The sequence below is a fragment of the Cinclus cinclus genome, chromosome 4, assembly GCF_963662255.1.
Source record: "Cinclus cinclus chromosome 4, bCinCin1.1, whole genome shotgun sequence".
NCBI classification, from domain to species: Eukaryota; Metazoa; Chordata; class Aves; order Passeriformes; family Cinclidae; genus Cinclus; species Cinclus cinclus.
The window spans coordinates 8,030,397-8,049,270 of NC_085049.1; the positions used below are offsets into that span (position 1 = coordinate 8,030,397).

The window sequence follows — 18,874 nt, forward strand, 5'->3', positions numbered from 1 at the left end:
CAGTGATGGCATCAATTAATTGCTGCAAAATACCCAGTGGTATTGACTGAAGTGAGTGATGGGCAGATTAATGTGTAATGTGGGCTCCAGGGGTCATTTCTGGAGTGACCCAGGACAGTTTCTCTTCAGGACAGACATGGAAATGTGGGTTGGGACAAGGCAGAAAATAGCATTCAGGTAAAACATTGCAACAACTGTTCATGAACATGAAGCAGAGGAGAAGCAGTCCAGAAAATCTGTGGAAATAAATCTTACAAATATACTATTTTTACTAATGAGCCCAATCTCCTTGTCACACAAACCCAACCCAATACATTCAGCATTGTCTGTGAATCCAAGAGAGGATGGCTGAGCCCTGCCTGGGCTCTGCCTTGCCCCTCATATGTGGGTTGCAGTGAGCTCCCAGCCCTCCCAGCAGTGCCACAAAGAGAAACTGCTTGGGATCTGCTTGTTTGTTCTTTAGGAAATTAATCTCCTTTGAGGGAGGAAGTTTTTGATTGTGCATGGCTGAGTGAGAGATGAATTAACTCAAAAACCATCTTGTGCACTTTTTGGCTGCATCTTTAGAAAGAAATACTTCATGCTCCAGTGAAACACTGCTCTGAAGTGGGAGGAGAGCAGGGCAGGAGATCACCTTGGCAAAGTGAAGCGGGTATCTCAACCATCCCTCTTTTGATCTTCAAAGGTGGTAACGCTCAGTTTGGAGCTCACTCAGCTATGCTATGGCTACCTGTCCCACAGTACATAAAGGGCTAACCCTGTTCTTCATTTCAGGTTTTTAAGTGCCTGGGGCAGAGAGGAGCACGCACAAGTAACCATCCTATCCTGACATTTCAGGAGAAATGGTTGAACCTGTGGGTAACCACTATGTTATAGCCAGACCTGTATACTCGGAGAATGCATTCAACGAAGAGCATGAGAAATTGCACAGATATCATAAAACCTTTTGGGATAATCTGAAACTCTATTTTAGGTAAGGAGATTTTTTTTTTTTAATAGATCTAAGAAAAAGTTCTGGCTGCTCTTGGACAGCATTAACTCCAACTTGACAGTGTCCATCTCCCATTTCAACATAGCAAGTGAAAATTCATTAACTAAATTCAATGTCAGATTTTTCTAATGGATTTTGACTGCTGTTACCCTTAGAAGTCTTCCTACCTGTATCTAAGGTAGCTTCTTTTTTTCTGGGTCCTTGGCAGCACGTACTCTAGGAAGACCTTGCTGCACCCTTTCAGTACTTAAAGGAGTCTTGTAAGAAAGATATACTCAGGCTTTTTACCATGGACTCTTGCAGCAGGACAAGGGATGATAGTTTTAAAGTAAAAGAGGGTAGATTTGGACTGGCTATAAGGAAGAATTTATTTTTTTTTTTATGAAGAGGGTGGTGAGGTAATGGCACAGATTGCCCAGAGAGGCAGTGGATGCCCTGTCCCTGGAAATGTTCAATGTCAGATTGGACAGGGATCTGAGAAACCAGTGGGTGGCATGTCTGATTACTGGGGTGGGGGGTTGGATTAGATGGCCACAGAGGTTCCTTTCCAGCCCAAGCCATTTTCTATGAGGATTTGGGTTGGAAAGGACCTCTGAAGGCCACTGGATATACCTCGAAGCACAGATGGCAATGCAAGCTGATCAGGGCTGTGTCTGGGTGAGATTTTGACTTCTGGCAGACAAAACCTGAATCCTTCCCCTTTCCTCACCTCTCTGAAACAGGCTGTGATTCAGCTGAACTGTTCATTGACAAATTTTTGTCCCCCTGTGCCTTTGCAGCTGCTCCTCACAAAGGGTCAAAAAAATTGCTTTGGGTTTGTTTCCAGTTGTTTCCTGGCTGCCAGCGTACCGCTTCAGGGAGTGGATCCTGAGTGACATTGTCTCTGGCATCAACACAGGGCTCGTGGCTGTGCTGCAAGGTACCTTTGGGAAATGTCTGACACAACCTGCTAAGCCAGGTGCCAAGACACTGCTGGCTTCAGCCTGCAACACACACGTCACCTTCCCTGGGCTTCTGTCTTTACAGGTCTGGCTTTTGCTTTGCTGGTGAATGTCCCTCCCAGTTATGGACTCTATGCAGCATTCTTCCCTGTCCTGGTCTATTTTATCTTTGGCACATCGAGACATATCTCAGTGGGTAAGTTCAGGCACACCACTTACCCTCCTCACTGATGAAGAAGTACATGCTGCCTCTTCAGATGTTTTAACAAGTGCCTTGTGCTGCTCAGGTCCCTTCCCCGTCCTGAGCCTCATGGTGGGAGGAGTTGTCACCAGGCTGGTCCCCGATGACAGCACTGGAATTGGCAATTCTGCAAATACCTCAGCAATAGATGATGAGAGGGTGATGGTGGCTGCATCTGTAACCTTCCTTTCTGGGGTTTTTCAGGTTGGTAAATGTGTGTGTGTGTATGTGTGTGTGTGTGTGTGTGTGTGTGTGTGTGTGTGCGCACCTGTGTGAGCAGATGGAGGGTGGCCTGACCTTCCTCTCTGGTTTCTGCTCTTGTAGTCACCAAAGTAATCCTCTTCCACTTTCCATGTAACTGACCCTGGCTCACTGATTAGGAGACATCTGTTCCCTCCAGTGACAAGGCACTCACAAGTGCTGTGAAATCCTTGGTTTTGTACAAGCCTGAGCCCACAGCCCAGATAGCTGCAACCTGTACCTGCAGTAAAAACCAATCTGCTGGATAGGAAAAAAGTAGCTGTGAAAGTAATGCGAATGATGCAGATGCACCAAGGGGAGTAAAAGCTCTGCCTTGTAATAGTAAAATATTTGGATTTGTTTTTTTAAAAATACCCATTTATCCTTACTCCCTAACAAAGAATTCCTACAGTTTCTCCCTTCCTAACATACTAATATATTTGTTGCTTTGTGAAACACTCATACCATATGAAAGTACAGGAAATTAAAACCCTGGAAATAAGGATGTATATTTTAGCTATAAAATAAAAGGAATGGGCTTTAACTGCTGTACTAATTACTCTTATTAGTATCATGCCCTCTGTTGCTAAATGTCAACTTTTTTTACAAGTCTGGTGACAGTACATTCCTTTATCTCTGGATGGGTGGGATTAGGTGAAAATCTTTGCTCTCATTAAATATGACTCTCTTTCTTTCAAAGATTGCTCAAAACCACAAATGAATCCCGCTGACCTGTGCTCATTTTGTTTTTCAGTTGCTTCTGGGAATTTTCCAGTTTGGATTCATTGTTATTTATCTATCACAATCATTAATCAGTGGTTTCACAACTGCTGCAGCTGTCCATGTTTTGGTATCTCAACTGAAATTCATGTTTCAGCTACCTGTCCCCGGATTTAATAAACCCTTTGGCATCATTTATGTAAGTGCTAGGTGTTCATTATTTTCTGATATTATTGATGTACCTGTGATGTAGTTCTGACTGGGTATGACAAGGCAGTAATAATAATTCAGGATAAAAACTGCAGAGCAGGAAGAAAAATGAAAGAAAAATGAGAGACAGGTTATCAGTATTTGACCAATCTCTAAATTTATTACCAAGCACCAAGTTACACCCCATTGGGATAATTACATAATATTTAGTATTTTGCGTTGGCATATTTCAATTAAGCATTCAACTCTGCCTTCAGGATTTAATTATTCATTTTTACCGGGCTGATATTATACATATTTAATCTGTATATGGCTCCATGAGAGCTGTTGGATGATAGAGGAGAGAGAAGGACAGGAAGGAAAGAGTGGAGAAAGGCATGTGCCCAGCAATGCCATTGATCACATTTCCTATCATGGACACACCTGTTGTTCCAACCCTCCCTCAGGGGCAAATCTGGAGGAGAGGGTCACAAGTTAGTGGAAAGGGTCTTCTGTGCTTGCTTCCATCATTTGGCAGATGCACATACATTCATGGGAGCTTGCAGTCCACATCATGCCACAGAGAATAAATTCCAAACAGTACAATTCTTAGAGCCATTCGGATACAGGTTCTTCTGGAAGGGATAGGATACTGTGCCAGGGCATGACTCTTTCTAAAGCACCACATTTCCTCCTGATTCTGCAGACTCTGGAGAGCGTTTTCAGCCAGATCACAAAAACAAACGTTGCTGACCTTGTCACATCCCTGGTTGTCTTGCTTATCGTGTTTGTGGTGAAAGAAATGAACGATCGATACAAGGAAAAGTTACCAGCTCCAATCCCGATCGAACTCCTTGTGGTGAGTCACTTCCTTTGACTTTGCAATTGCTCCATGTTACAACATGGGAAGCAGAGTTTTAACTATTTCTTCTCCTGTTATCCATTAAATGATGCAATATCATTTTACCTATAAAGAAAAATATACAACATTCAGGAGCTATTGTGGGATGTTTTACTTCCACCTAGCTGTTCTTAACTGAACATGTCTGTGGTGTTACAACTTATGAATTTATTTCCTTGGACAGAATTGGCTCTGACACCAGCCAGCTGCAGTCTCACAGCTGAGGCCCCTCTGCACCACACCTGCAAGCAGCCACTGAAGCCCTGGACACCTGTGGCCACATACAAAATTATTTTGCCCTCCAGCAGCAGAAGGTTTTGCCCACTCTGAGCAGCAGAGGGGTGGAGGAAGCCTCACAGGAGCAGCAAGCCCCTAAAATCCTGGATGTTGTATAGACTCAAGCAGCCCTTGTTTTCTCACAGAGTCATTACAGCACCCAGTTAGAATACACCTGGTTTACTGGGTGGGATGATCTCTGTTGTAAGATATTCTCTTACAATCTGTGTGGTTTATGAAAGTAAACTCATACCTGTAAGGTCATTCAGGAATGATGTCTGACCAGAATAGGGTTGTGGAAACTTGGGGCATAATTCTGCCATGAGTGATGAGGCTGGGTGGTGTGTAAGAGAAGGAAGGTAATGGTGTTTAATAGCTTCTTCACACTCATGCTCTAATGTACCTAATGGAAGTGTGGTTTATTATCTTTCAGACAGTCTTAGCAGCACTGATTTCCTATTTTGTCAACTTTGAAGAAAAATTTAAAGTAGCTGTCGTTGGAAAACTAGAGGAAGGGTAAGTGACTTATAATTCAGCAGTGGAGCAAAACGTTCTCTTTAGTTTGGCAGTGTTAAATGAGTTCAGCTATGTTTCTGATTAAAATGATCTGCTTCATCCTCTCTCAGTATGTAAACAAACATTTTTCTCTCAATGATATGACATACTTTCAGTACACAAAAGTTGCACTCTGGAGCACATCTTCTACTTATCAAAGAGTACACTGAGACATGAAATAATTTTGTCCTTCACTTGCTGAGACGGCTGGTGAGCAGGAGGTTGATGTATGTCCTTTTTATTGAACTACTCACTCCTGAGCTGCTCCATTTCCCTCATAGTACATGCATGGTTCAGCAGCCACCATCAGCCCCTGGGAAGCCACCAGGACCCTGCACAATTCTCCTGCCTGGTCCCATTACCAGCCACCAGCATCTCCTCAGCACCATTATCCTCTAGAGGACTCAGCATCTGCCCATCCAGCACTTTATCCAAATAGAGATTATTCCTCCACATATAGAATATATATCTATATATAGACTTCATCTGGCTATGCCAGAATCTTGGCATAAAGAATCAGGAGGCATATGTTAAGTTAGAAAGAGGGAGGAAGATATTTACTAGGACAGCTGAGTGAGTCCGGGGTGGTCTCTGTAGTCCCAGGGGTGTTAGTAGGTGAAGTTTGCAGAGGAGCAACTATTTCTGATCAAGAGTCTTCTTTCTTCAGATTTCAGTTCACTGTGGAAAAAAAAAGAAGGGGAAAAAAAAGTCCAGAGATTGATTCTTCCTAGGATCTGCAAAAGACCCTTTGGTATCTCCTTAAGGAGTAGAGTTTTTTGTCTTTCAGGTTTCAAGCACCTGTTGCACCTGATATAAGCATCCTCCAGAAGTGTATTGGTGATGGCTTTTCCATTGCAATTGTTGGGTTTGCAGTAGCCTTCTCCGTGGCTAAAGTGTATTCCATCAAGCATGACTACCCAATAGATGGCAACCAGGTAGTCAAATAACACAGAGATTAGTATAGTGCATTTATCAATGGGAAATAAGACATTTTTGGGAAAGCCTTGCCTTGTGAATAATTGTCATGAACCAGCTCTTAAGAGCAATCTCCTTTATTTTTATTTCAGGATCTAATTGCTTTTGGGCTGGGTAATATAGTTGGTGGATCCTTCAAGGGATTTGCCTCCAGCACTGCTCTGTCAAGATCAGGTGTGCAGGAGAGCACAGGAGGCAAAACCCAGGTATGGAAGACATGATGGCACTTAATGAAAGACAGCTCTTTTTTTCTGAGCTAACCATAATGCCTGTGGGCACTTACTCATTGTGGAATTGTTCTCTCATGCAGATTGCTGGCATTATCTCATCTGTCATTGTTTTGGTTGTGATCTTGGCCATTGGGTTTCTCCTGGCACCATTACAGAAGGTATTCACTGGTTTCATCTAATGCTTCCTCCTGCTTCCCAAAGACAGGGCTGCTCTATGAGCACACTGTGACTGTTCATAGACTTCAGTGGGAGCCAAATAGGGTTTGGAAATCTTGGTTCTTCTTCCCACATTATGCCAGAGAGGACTACTACATCTGGTCCCTCAAAGGGAATACAAGTACCCAAACACCAAAAACCACAGCACCAACTTTCAGGTGCCAAACATAAGTGGGATTTACAGCCTCAAGTTAGACACTTGCACTGTGCCATGGCTAAGGATGTTCCAGTAGCAGTGTACCCTGGGAGCAGCTCCCTGGCCTTTCAGCTGCACTTTGACCCTATATGTATGATTTTTTAATTCCTAATATTCTACATTTTCTCTGCTTGCTTAAACATGGAACGTGTGTTTTGTTTTTTTTAACAGTCAGTCCTTGCATCTTTGGCCCTTGGCAACTTGAAAGGAATGCTCATGCAGTTCAAGGAAGTAAGCATCCTCTGGAGAAAGGACAAGTATGACTGTGTAAGTTGAGTTTCACAAGCATCAGAAGTTAAGTGCTCTAAAAAAGTAATCTATCATACAAATTTTCTTTTTTTACCCCTGTTTTACTTCACTAAATAGAAAGTGCAATAGTTGCATGCCTTTTTTACTGGCATACCCCTTGCTTATGTTTTCCATTTTGTTCTATTTGTTTTGAGTCAATTCTCACTCTTAACTTCATTTTCATCCATTTCATCAAAATCTATTAAAGTAGTGCATTATATAAAGTCAAACAGAGAAGTCAGTTACAGAAAATGCCTAAATAACAGAAAATATCCAAGTATCTACTGCAGTGACTAAGCATTCAAGGACACTTTCTCACAATAACACAATGTGTTATATGGAAGATACACAGCAAGAAACCAATGAAAACTGGGTCTTGAAGGGTTTACTCCAAATGGTAAAACTTGCAGCTAGAGGGCAGGACTTGTTACCTCTCAGAAAATTTAGGCTCACAGATGGTTCCAGGCCTCATTTTTCCCAGCTGTCAAACAGTTATTTGCCCCATGAAAATGCTTTGAGCTCTGTGGCTAAAAGTTATTCGGTATTATCTAGTCATTTAATCAGTCATGTACACTCACAGCACCTATATTTGCTCATCTACAACTCTCAGCTTTACCACATTTCTGATTTACTTCTAATCTTGCCTTTCTGCTGGATTTTCATTGAGCATTTAGTGAACCACCTGTCCCATTTTAAGCCTTTATTGTCTAGAACTAGTTATCCCTAGAAACATTCCCTGGTGCTGGTTGGTGACTCTGACCCCGTTTTACAAGAAAAAAAACCTCACCAAAAGCAGATGGACATCCTGGACCAGATCTGGGATTTGTTCCTGCTCCCATCCTGAGCTCATGACCCAGGTTCTTGACATGCTTGTAATGTTGCCATCCACTGTCTCGTTACAGGTTATATGGGTGGTGACTTTCTTAGCTGCTGTCTTTCTTGGCCTGGACATTGGACTAGCAACAGCTGTGGCATTCCAGCTGCTGACAGTGGTGATCCGCTCCCAGTTGTGAGTTCTTGTTGAATGCAATGATATCCCAGGGCCTCCTGTTATAAATTTTCTCCCTCTGTACAGAGAAGGGCAACAGCCCTGTCTGTGCCTTGGTCTGTCCAGCAACCGTGCATGGAAAAATAATTTACAGGCATAAACTTTTGGATGTTGGGCTTGCTTCAGTTTGCCACCCCAGCTGAGATGGTTTCATTTGATCCTTCCCATCCCCCAAGTTTCAATATGGGACAACAATAATTGTGTGCATGTTTGTTCACAGTCCAAGCTGCACTGTTTTGGCCAATGTTGGAAGAAGCAACATCTACAGAAACAGGAAGGATTACACTGATGTAAGAAATGTCTCATTTCTTTTACCACCTGCTGCACTTGTGCTTCTATAGCAAACATTGCTACTGCTACTTTTGCTTCATTTTACAGATCTATGAGCCAGAGGGAGTAAAGATTTTCAAATGCTCCTCTCCAATCTTCTTTGCTAATATTGAATTCTTCAGAGAGAAACTCATCACTGCTGTAAGTGTCTGGGGCTGTTCTGAACATATGAATTGTGTGACACATTAAGGTGGATACAGTTTCCCAGTAATTACTATATATGCAGTCATTCCACAGTTCCAGGGTGAATTTTCACTATACTGTTGCCACTACTGTAATATAGCATGTATGCACATACCTCTGAGAAGGAGAACAGCCTGACTCATGCTGAACTTACACCATAGCAATGTTTATACCATATTTATACTTATACCATAACAATACATATTTTAAGGAGTGCAAACCTAAATAATATAAAGGAAAATTAATTTTATTTATTTTATTTTATTTGCTCTTGTATTCTTTACACACAATAGATTCTAGTTTAGTCATCTTGCCCCAAGAATGTAACCACAACACTCAGAAGAATGCCAAATGGAATCATACTATCAAAGAGGTCTTAACATATTTCATAACAAACTAGTGAATGCAGCCAGTCTTTCCATTACCAGCACAGAGATCCAGGACTCCTGAGCCCTCACTGTGTGAATGAGGCTCACCATCCCCAGCCTGAGCACAACTTGCACCACAACCTCCCCTTCCTGCTGCTCTTAGTGGGGAGCTGATAAGCAGTGACTCCCCTGAGCACTGGTAATGAGCAGCTCATTCTTCACGTGAGGGACTGGAACTGACAGAGGAATGAGGGAATGTGACACATTTGGTTCTCCATGTGCTTGGCTTTCCCCTCACAAGAGCCTGAAGTTTTTTTTCTGTGAGTGCAGATGTTCACACCACTCTTTCTCTACGAATACAGATACTTCTAACACAGTCCTCCTCTATGTACTAGATGGATGAGGCAGAACACTTGCAGGAATTCACTAATTTTATTATTAGCCTAATTTACCTGCCATCTAATTCTGTTAAGACCAGCTCAGAGGTTCAAGTAACATACGCAGCCAACATGATAACATCTGACTCTCTTCTTCCAAAAAAAGGAGTGGGTGAATGACCCACAGTGCAGTCAGGTAGCACAAAGCAGATACAAACCATGAGCTCTCTGATCTTGGTGGTCTGGGTGACCACCTCACAGTGCAGATGAGTAGGACATGCCAGCACAGTGCCAGACTACTGGAGTTACTGGCCTGTGCTAAGCACTGTCAGTGCTATTATGCTGTCCATTCTGGTGTCCTAAAGCAGTGCAGATAGCCCTGCCTCATTTGTAGCCATTCCCACAGACATCCTTTCAACCTAGAAAGAGCCCTTGTTTGAATTTGTGAAAAGTGGTAGACAGCATCGAGCACAAACTATGGTCATTGTGACTGTAATGAACCATATAAGGTGCTTTGTCCTTCCTCTGGTGCCACAGAGGTGTTTCTTCATTTAATTATTCAAAGTGCTGTTTTTGCAGGTTGGCTTCAACCCTCTGAGAGTCCTGAGGAAACGCAATAAAGCTCTGAGGAAGATTAGGAAGATGCTGAAGAAAGGAGAGCTGCAAGTGACACCGGTATGTAAGGCAACCCCCTGGGACTGAGGGGGGAGTTAAGCCACCAAGCTCCCTGGTTTTACATGGCAGAGAAGGGCTTCATAATTAGGCTCTTCTTAATTAGATACACTATTCCCCAAGTTGCCACTTCATGACATAAACACATTTAAAACCCAAGATTTTAAAGGGCAGTCACAGTTAGAGACCTACAGATTTACCATGGGCAGAGCTTGTATGTGTCCACTGGACCTTTGTTTGGCAACAAATAGCAGGATCAGATCCTGCAGAGGTGAATAGCTTTCTGCATTAATGGTATGATAAAGCTGGTTTTCTCCCACCTCAAATCCTGCATGCCTTTTGTTGACTTGTTCCAAAATTACTGAATTAAAATGTATCTGACATTTGGCTTCAGGAAACAATAAAAAGCCATCATTAAGTGATTATAATAGTGATTAAATAATTCCCATACTTCTCCAGACAAAGGAGAGACAGAACTTTCCAGGTGGGTCCTGATCTGTCTCATGGGAAGATCAGATGTGTGTTGCCATTACTCTTCCCTTGTGTGAGAAGTACCACTACTCTGGGCTGGGTGTTAAAGAAGAGAACTAATTATGGTATTTTTTTATGTCAACACAGAAAGGCTTGATTTGTATGGCTAGCCCTACATATGAGTCAGAGGAAGAGTTAGACAACAACAGGGTGGAGGAGCTGGACCAGCCCACCGTCATGACAGACTTGCCTGTTCGGATCAACTGGGCCACTGACCTCCCCCCAGGCATCACTGTGCCCCAGGTCAACATCCACAGCATCATTCTGGATTTCTCATCAGTGTCCTTCCTCGATTTTTCTGCCATGACAGTCCTCCGAAAGGTAATCACAATTCACAAGAAAAACAGTGACTATATGAAGGAAAAACTTACAAATGCAGTTACACTTGAGGGATACACATGAGCAAAGGGATGGTCCCAGAGGGACCTGGACAGGAGTGGGGACATCTGAACCTCATGAAGTTCAACAAGGCCAAGTGCAAGGTGCTGCACGTGGGTAAGGGCAATCCCCATTATCAATACAGACGGGGGAATGAATGGATTGAGAACAGTCCTGCAGAGGAGGAGATGGTGGATGAAAAGTTGGACATGACCCAGCAATGTGCCAGAAAACCAATCACATCCTGGGCTGATTCTTCCCCACTCTCATAGGAGATTCTACTCCTCTCTCATGAGACTTCACCCAAGGTACTGTGACCACCTGCGGGTGGTCAACACAGGAAAGACATGGACAACTTAGAACAGGTCCAGATGAGAGCCATGGAAAGGATGAGAGGGCTGGAGCAACTCTCCTATGAGGAAAGGCTGAGAGAGTTGGAGTTGTTCAGCCTAGAGAAGAGAAGGCTATGAGGAGATCTCCATATGGCCTTTCAATACTTAAAGGGAGCATATAAAAAAGCATGGAGGACTTCTTACAGGGACATACAGTGACAGGACAAGAGGCAGTAACTTTAAAATGAAAGAGGCCAGGTCCAGATTAGAAGAAATCTTTTGTTATGAGGGTGGTGAAATACTGGAACGGGTTGTCCAGAGAAGCTGTGGATTCACTATCCCTGAAACTCTTCAGTGGTGAGCTGGATGATGCTCTGAGCAACTTGCTCCAGTGTAAAGTGTCCCACTCCACGGCAGGAGTTTGAAACAAGATGATTTTTTATGTTCCTTCCAACCAAAACCATTCCATGATTCTATTCTGTGTTTGCAGTCTGCTTCTTAAAGGCATTCCTACATGGACTGGAAGGCCAGTGGAAAACTTTGAGTTTATGTGAATTTGAATGTACATTTTCTATAGAAATGTTTAGGAAATAGTTTAAATAATTAATATAAATTGTCTTGGAATTAAAGTGTTGGCTGTGTTACCCTTTCTTCACCTAGTAAGATTTTGGGAAGCTCTAGAGAAATGTAGATATGAAATACGGCTTTAAACACCTAGTTAGAGTTGGAACACTGGAGTTCCATTTCTGCTCCTGCTTTTGCTTCCCCAGATGACCTTGAACAAAGCAAAAGGCACAACATTTTCAACAGTAGCAGCTACAGTTAGCTGTCTAGAGACACTGAGGGTGTGTAAATCTATTTTCACAGGAACTAAAATCCCACCGTGGCAGAGGGAACAGTAGTTCTGCTCAAGCTCCCAGTTATAAAAATCTCCTCCAGAAGATTGTGAACTAATTTATTTGTTTCATCATTCATCATGTAGATACAACAAAGCCATACAGCCTATGAAGGATCACCTACTTTTCTGTGAGATAAACATTTTCAATACTGCCTCTTTTCAAAAGGCTTGGCCACCCCGGTCCGCAGCCATGTGAAGAGGTTGTCCTGCCTCTATGTGCAACAGAATTTGAATCTAGAGCCACTTACCACCATAGATCTTAAATATCATAGAGTGGTTGGTATTTTTGCTGTGGCTAATCACTATAATGTAATTATAGTAAGGTAATTATAGTAATTACAGTATAGGTAATCAGCAAGCCCAGCAGAATCTAAATGGTGCCTCCTTCTGGTTTAACAGATTTTGAAAGAATTTATCCGGCTTGACATTGACATTTACATTGCTGGGGCATATGGTGAGTACTTTTCTTTGCATTGGCATCACCACAGGTGCCTCGTCCCACTGCCTCCCCTGCTGACCACTGAGCATGGCTGTGGAGGATCACCCCAGTTTTACTTACAGTCTTGGGTAGCAAACAGGTCCCACTAAGTGGAGGTGTTGTCCCTCCCATGCTGTCCCCAAAAGGCTGGGACCACGTGTGGTGGCTCCTTTTACCTATGGCCACTGCTGTGCTGTGCAGCTCTGGGCTGCAGGAACCACTATCATACACCCTGGGCTAGGCATTAAATATGAAAAGAGACTCAAATTCCTTCCTGCCGGGCATAGAGCAGGGAACTACTGATGGGCATTTATGTCCCATCCTCTTGACATCTGTAAAGTCATCAGTTCTAATAAATAAAACAGTTCATTATACCAGCAACTCCCAAGTTCACTCAGTGGGCATGCTCAGGATACACAATTTCTTCCTTTTTAAGGCCTGCAGGTGACTTGTGCTTTGATTTTGTTCCCTCACAGAGGGCCTCCTGGACAAACTGGAGAGGAGTGCATTTTTTGATGAAGAGATTAAGCCATCCATGTTTTTCCTCACCATTCATGATGCGGTTTTACACATTTTGCTGAAGAAAGACATAGCCAGCTCCCCCAAAATAAAGCTTACTGAGGTAACACTACAGTCTTCATCTTTCATTACTTTAGTGCCTTTCCATTATTGCCAGGCTCCCAGCAGAGCTCTGCACAGCTATAGCTGTGTGTGCTACACTGTCATTATTTTCAAAAAGATAGTCATTAAAATTCCACTGGTCTCCAATCAAATTGAAGAGCAAGAGTGACTCCTGGTTCAGGTGTGTGGAAAACCATTTGTAAAAGGAGTGAATAATTCCCACTGCTGGCTGGCCTAGATGTGGACTTCAAGTCCCTTCTTTGGGAAGAGCACAGTACCCATCCACCAGCAGTCCTCTGTGACCACCCATCCGGCAGAGACTGCTCAATTTGCTGCAGTGGCCCTTGAAAGACAGTCTTTATGATGCTTGTATTTAGGCTTTCCAGCCCTGTCTGTCTTTAAAAGGAGTGCTAAAGTCGTGTGGATAAATTAGTACTGCCAGATTTGGTGATGCCTTTTCTAGCAGTGTTTTTAAACCAAGAGCAAGAAAGGATCCTGCATACAATAAATGTATTTAAATGTACCAGACCCAGAATGCTGCTCATGTGGAAACTGTCTAATTCCACTTAGCTGGACTGTTCCAGATCTTCTGCACTGACCCAGAGATGTGGTGGGGTCATAAAAGCCTGATAGGTGGCCTGACAGCTACCTTTCTTCTGTATCAACTTCCCAGGGATGTGCCCGAAATTTAAAAATCAAAACCTTTAATGTGAAAAAGGAGAAATAGAAAAAGAAAAGCAATCCATTTCGTAACCCACAACTTCTTGTGCTCATTGCAGGAGAAGGGTAGAAGCAGTGACTGTGTTGTCATCCCCAGGAATGGACTGCGCAGCCGGGAGTGCACAGTAAGGCTCTGGCAAAGGCCCTGCAGATGTACAAAATGCAGCCCCAAAAAGCTGCTCATGGGAACACCTAGGTCGGATAACAAAAGCCTCTTCATACCTTAGCTCTTGTGTCAGCCCAGGGCAGAAAGCCACCAGTTTATTGATGGGATTTGACTTAGAGCAAAGCCTTACTGGAGTAAGAGGGATGGGGCTCAACTCACGCACCTTGTGGTGTGCACGGAGCAGAGGGAAGGCAGGCACAGGCTGCCTCACCAGGCTGTCTCACCTGGCCTCCTCACCTGTTCACCACAGCTCCTCCATGATAAAGTCACTGGTAGGATGCCCCTGTGGCAGAGAAGTCAATATTAGTCCAGTTTATCTAAATGTCTCGGGCAGAAGGAGAATCTGGAGACAGAGACAAAGAAGGGATACTTGCAGCCTTTCATCACAGACTTAGAGAGAAGGGAGGTATCCAGCACAAGGCAACCCTGTAAGGAGGAAATGTCAGACCCAAATGCTTTAGGGGATCAAATACTTACATATCATTTATCAGATGACACCTACCCTGGCTATTCCATACAGAATGTGGAATTTATATTTTTTTATTCCCTACAGATTCCAACAGAAACAAAATTTTAGACTTAACTTCCTAAGGATAATATCCTCCAGCAACACAATGTCACAGAGGATGAATGTGGATGCTGTGATGAGCATGAAGACAGAAGGGTACTTTCAAATACCTTAAGAAGGATTTACTACATATGGTTATGTTCCAGGTTTTACAATGGGCTTGTTAGTCTTTATATGTCTCTGTATATATAAATGTATTTATGTATATATATGGAGGCTAAAATCACACAGATTTTCTTATTTCATACCACAGTTTGTAGACGACATGTACAGTTACTTGGGAATCCATAAATATTTGAAATCTTGTATTGGATACTGCAGAGTAATAGTTAGGACAGATATTTTATCTTCAGCATGTATATAACTTGTATAAAGTTTTCTTGAAGGTTTGTAAGATATTTAGTGGACTGAGTTAAACTTGTTCACAGCTTGCTACCACAAGCATAAGCACAGTGTACATAGCAACTAAGGTACCTAATTATGGAGATTGCTCAGGAAAGACACAGGATTTTCAGATCAAAACATGATTCATTGATTTGGATTGGGCTTGTGTAAAGTGCACAAGGGAGGATACATTTATAGTGAGCCGCTGTATGTACATATATAGTGAACCACCATGGTTTCAGTGACTGTATGGCTGCATTTGTCCATGCACCACCAGGGTAGCTCATGGTCAGTGAGACCCAGCCCATGCACAGACACTGGCCCCAGAACTTGGCTGGAGGAGCCAGGTGGGTGTGTGGGTGTGGAGCTGCCAGGTGGGCAGGCTGAGTTGCCTGGATCTGTGGACACATGGGGAGAGGGCTTCAGCTTAAAGAGTCTACTCTGATACTGTTCTGCACACCCCAGTCTGCACAACTGCCATCAGTTAAGCCCTGCTGGAAATCTAAGGCTTGAAGATGAGCTACATCACATCTTTCAGAGAAGAACACCCAATGCCCAAAGTGACAGAACTTTGAATTTCACATAATAAGTGTTAGAGGTATAAAAATCTTCAGCCTAGAGGAAAATGGAACCATTCCTGGAGTCTGAAAGACACAGCAGTCTGAAATCATAAGACTGTTTAGTTTTCAAAACCTAGTTTTGACTTTCAGTCAAGCTGGGGTGGCTAGAAATGTGCATTTGGACTTGAAGAAGAGCTTAAGGGAAGGAGAAGGTGTTCTGTGCAAACCAGAACTACAATTTTTAGCTTCAGACTATGCAGATGTTAAAAACAAAATGTTAAGTATTTTCATATTTTTTAATTTTTTTTTAAATCTGGAATTATCTGATGAACTCTGCTAATGAACCAAGATGAAAGTCAGTATTAAAATTGAGGAGATCTTGAATACAGAAAGAATTAGTTGAGCTTGAAGACAGAAGTAGACAAATTCAGCTTTCAGGAAACACTCATGCATTGCAGATGAATAACAAGCTGTGGTTCTGCAGTGGGTGATCGTGTGCCTGACCTGGTGTGGGAGACATGGGCCTTGGTGGCATCACAGAGATGCTGCTTCCTGCAGACACCACACAGATGGTGAGCAGCTGTTCCAACCCACTGCTCTTCTGAGCGTGCCACAGCAGATTCACTGTCAAACGTGTCATGTGCCAGATAATCAGCACAGTAGGACCTGATGACAGTACAATTAGCACACTTTGCTAAATGCCCTTCTAATGCAGTATTCCAAAAAACATAGAGTATAACACAATAGATCTTTCCAGAACAAGAAAGTTACTTGGTCACCACAGTATAAGAACAGTATTAAACTGTTAGAGAGTGTCCAAAGAAGGGCAACAAGGATGGTGAAGGGCCTTGAGGAGAAGCCGTGTGAGGAGTGGCTGAGGGCACTGGGTCTGTTCAGCCTGGAGGAGACCGAGGGGAGACCTCAGTGCAGTCACAGCTTCCCCATGGGGGGAAGAGGAGGGGCAGGCACTGATCTCTGCTCTGTGGTGACAGAGACAGCACCTGAGGGCATGGCCTGGAGCTGTGTCAGGGGAGGTTTAGGTTGGATATTATAGCGATCACAGCACCAGCCCGACAGAGTTCTGGAAGTGTTTGGACAATGCTCTCAGGCACATGGGGTCACTTGCAGGGATGGTGCTGTGCAGGACCAGGAGCTGGCCTTGGTGATCCTTGTGAGTTCCTTCCAACCCAGCGCATTCTGTGATTCTGTGATACTGTGCAATGCCCAAGGGAAATTTCACTCAAAGTACTCTGAACTTCAGGACTGAGCTCTTCAGTTCAAGAAAGATGAAATCAAATGTTAATGAAGAAAATGGTTACTAGGATCTTTGTAAAATGGAGAGCCTATACCTAAGGACTGGCGAAAAGAGAAATAGATACAGAGATTCAATCTAGGAGAGAGGAAAAGTTATGCGAGATAAAAAAATAATATTTTCCTGTCAGGGGAGAAAAATGAACTGGCTAAACTTAAACGTGAACAAGATACGGAAGATGGTTCCCCAATTTTTAAAATGGTGAGATCCTTTCCAGCTAGAACAAGCGGAGAAAAATCCAAACTGCTTTTAAGATAAGACTTAAAACATGTTCATGAAAATCATGATACAACACCATACCAGTGTAATCTGAACTGTCACACTCAAGCTGCTTTTTTCAGTCCTGTGCTCATATGCACCTATAGAGACCCAGGCAAACATCCCTATCAAAATCAATATATGAAGTGCAGTATCTGGTGGAATACCACATACTACACTGCAAAACCATTATGGGATTTTTGGACAGGCTTCAGGTTAATAAAAAATATCATTTTCTAAGTTGTACATCTCAGAACAATTCATTTCTACACTAATGACTCTTCTGACACAGCACAGTGCCACAGAGGATAAATCACCCTTCCAAAACTATTCACCATTTCTTAAATGGACATGGTATATAGACAGCCTTGGCCAGAGATCTTGGCACTCCCACGTCACACATCCATCCCCCCCAGCTACTTGCCATGTTCTTAAGTCACCCTACTCCTTATTTTTCAATGTTGACACCAGCAGCAATTGTACTTCTGATGCTTTGTGAGATATTTCCTCCAGGTACTGGTTATTTCTGCAATTCTGTTATTCCAATACCAGCATTTTCTGGGCAGTTTACCCTCATGAAGATTATAACATCTTGTGGGATACTATGGTGATACAGACGTACTGCTTTATTTTTGAGACAGGGATGTTCAGAAACCTGGCTATTTAGGTTTCTAAACATCCTGCATTGGGTGCTGTTGCTACTCAGTTAGTGCACTAGCATATACAGTGTTTTACTATTTTACTCAGGAATTAAGCAAAAAGGCAAATTGCTTTTTGGAGAGCTGACAGCTATCATGTTAATTCCTCATCACATATCCAGAACCTATCTCCCTTTAGCGCAGCGCTGATGCTTTGTAACTAAATAACAATTTTACAGCCAGCAAGAGTGATGGAAAATGGAGAAGCCACAGAGCCAGCAATGCTCAAGCCTACTCTCAAGCCTGATTTTCACTTTGTGGTGCAGTGTGAAATACAGAAACAAAATATTGAAAATATTTATTCAAGGTTTTAGGCCCAATGGAGAGAGGATTATAACATGCAAATCTGCTTTTTTTTTTTTTTCAATTTCAAACTGACTTCCTGTTAAGGAAGAAGTGTCCCTAAGCACTTCTTTACTGAAATGCTACTCAGCTCTCTATTCCTCATCCCCATGCTGAATGTGGAGAATTTGTTTTCTTAGTCTGTGTGTATTGCTCCCTTCTGCTTCCTAAGAAGATGAAAGTTTATCTGACCCAGAAATGGCAAAGAACAAGTTGAAGAACAATCATCAGCACTTACGGGATTTTATTTAGTGGAGGAAATAGTTCACCATGAATTATCTTGTAGGTGTGTTCAAGTATTGGTTTTTGCAAATAAAAATGATTGACTCATACTTCTATTTAGCTACTCATTTGGTTTATTTTTCCTAAGCATTTATATTGAAATTCTTTTGTGAAACAGTGCTACATAAAAATGGAAACATTCCTGCCCCCCTTCAGACATTATCACTTTTCCCATTACCAGAAGTGGATTACAATGAGTCTTACAGGCACTCAAGGATCACTTGAACTGTGTTATCAAAATTACCCACTAAAGTTTCATAATGACTGAGTTAATTTACCAGCTTCCTGCTGCTATTCCACCCACACATTTCTGGACATATGCTGCGTTTTAAAATATTTTATTCTCTTGCACTCATGAACTGAGTCTACACTGAAAATAAATTTTAAAAAATAAAAATCACCAACAAAT

The 18,874-nt window shown here is 42.6% G+C and overlaps 1 protein-coding gene across 1 annotated transcript; it reads left to right on the top strand.

Moving 5' to 3' along the window:
- Positions 1 to 751: 751 nt before the first annotated feature.
- On the top strand, positions 752 to 14,638 carry SLC26A3 (solute carrier family 26 member 3). Its single transcript, XM_062490793.1, has 20 exons — positions 752 to 973; positions 1,771 to 1,910; positions 2,018 to 2,128; positions 2,220 to 2,377; positions 3,168 to 3,332; positions 4,029 to 4,181; positions 4,933 to 5,015; positions 5,842 to 5,989; positions 6,122 to 6,235; positions 6,340 to 6,417; positions 6,843 to 6,938; positions 7,862 to 7,968; positions 8,228 to 8,297; positions 8,386 to 8,478; positions 9,845 to 9,940; positions 10,556 to 10,789; positions 12,476 to 12,530; positions 13,031 to 13,176; positions 13,955 to 14,020; positions 14,615 to 14,638. The coding sequence occupies exons 1-20, from the start codon at positions 843 to 845 to the stop codon at positions 14,636 to 14,638; spliced, it is 2,268 nt and encodes a 755-aa protein (XP_062346777.1). The 5' UTR covers positions 752 to 842.
- Positions 14,639 to 18,874: the final 4,236 nt, after the last annotated feature.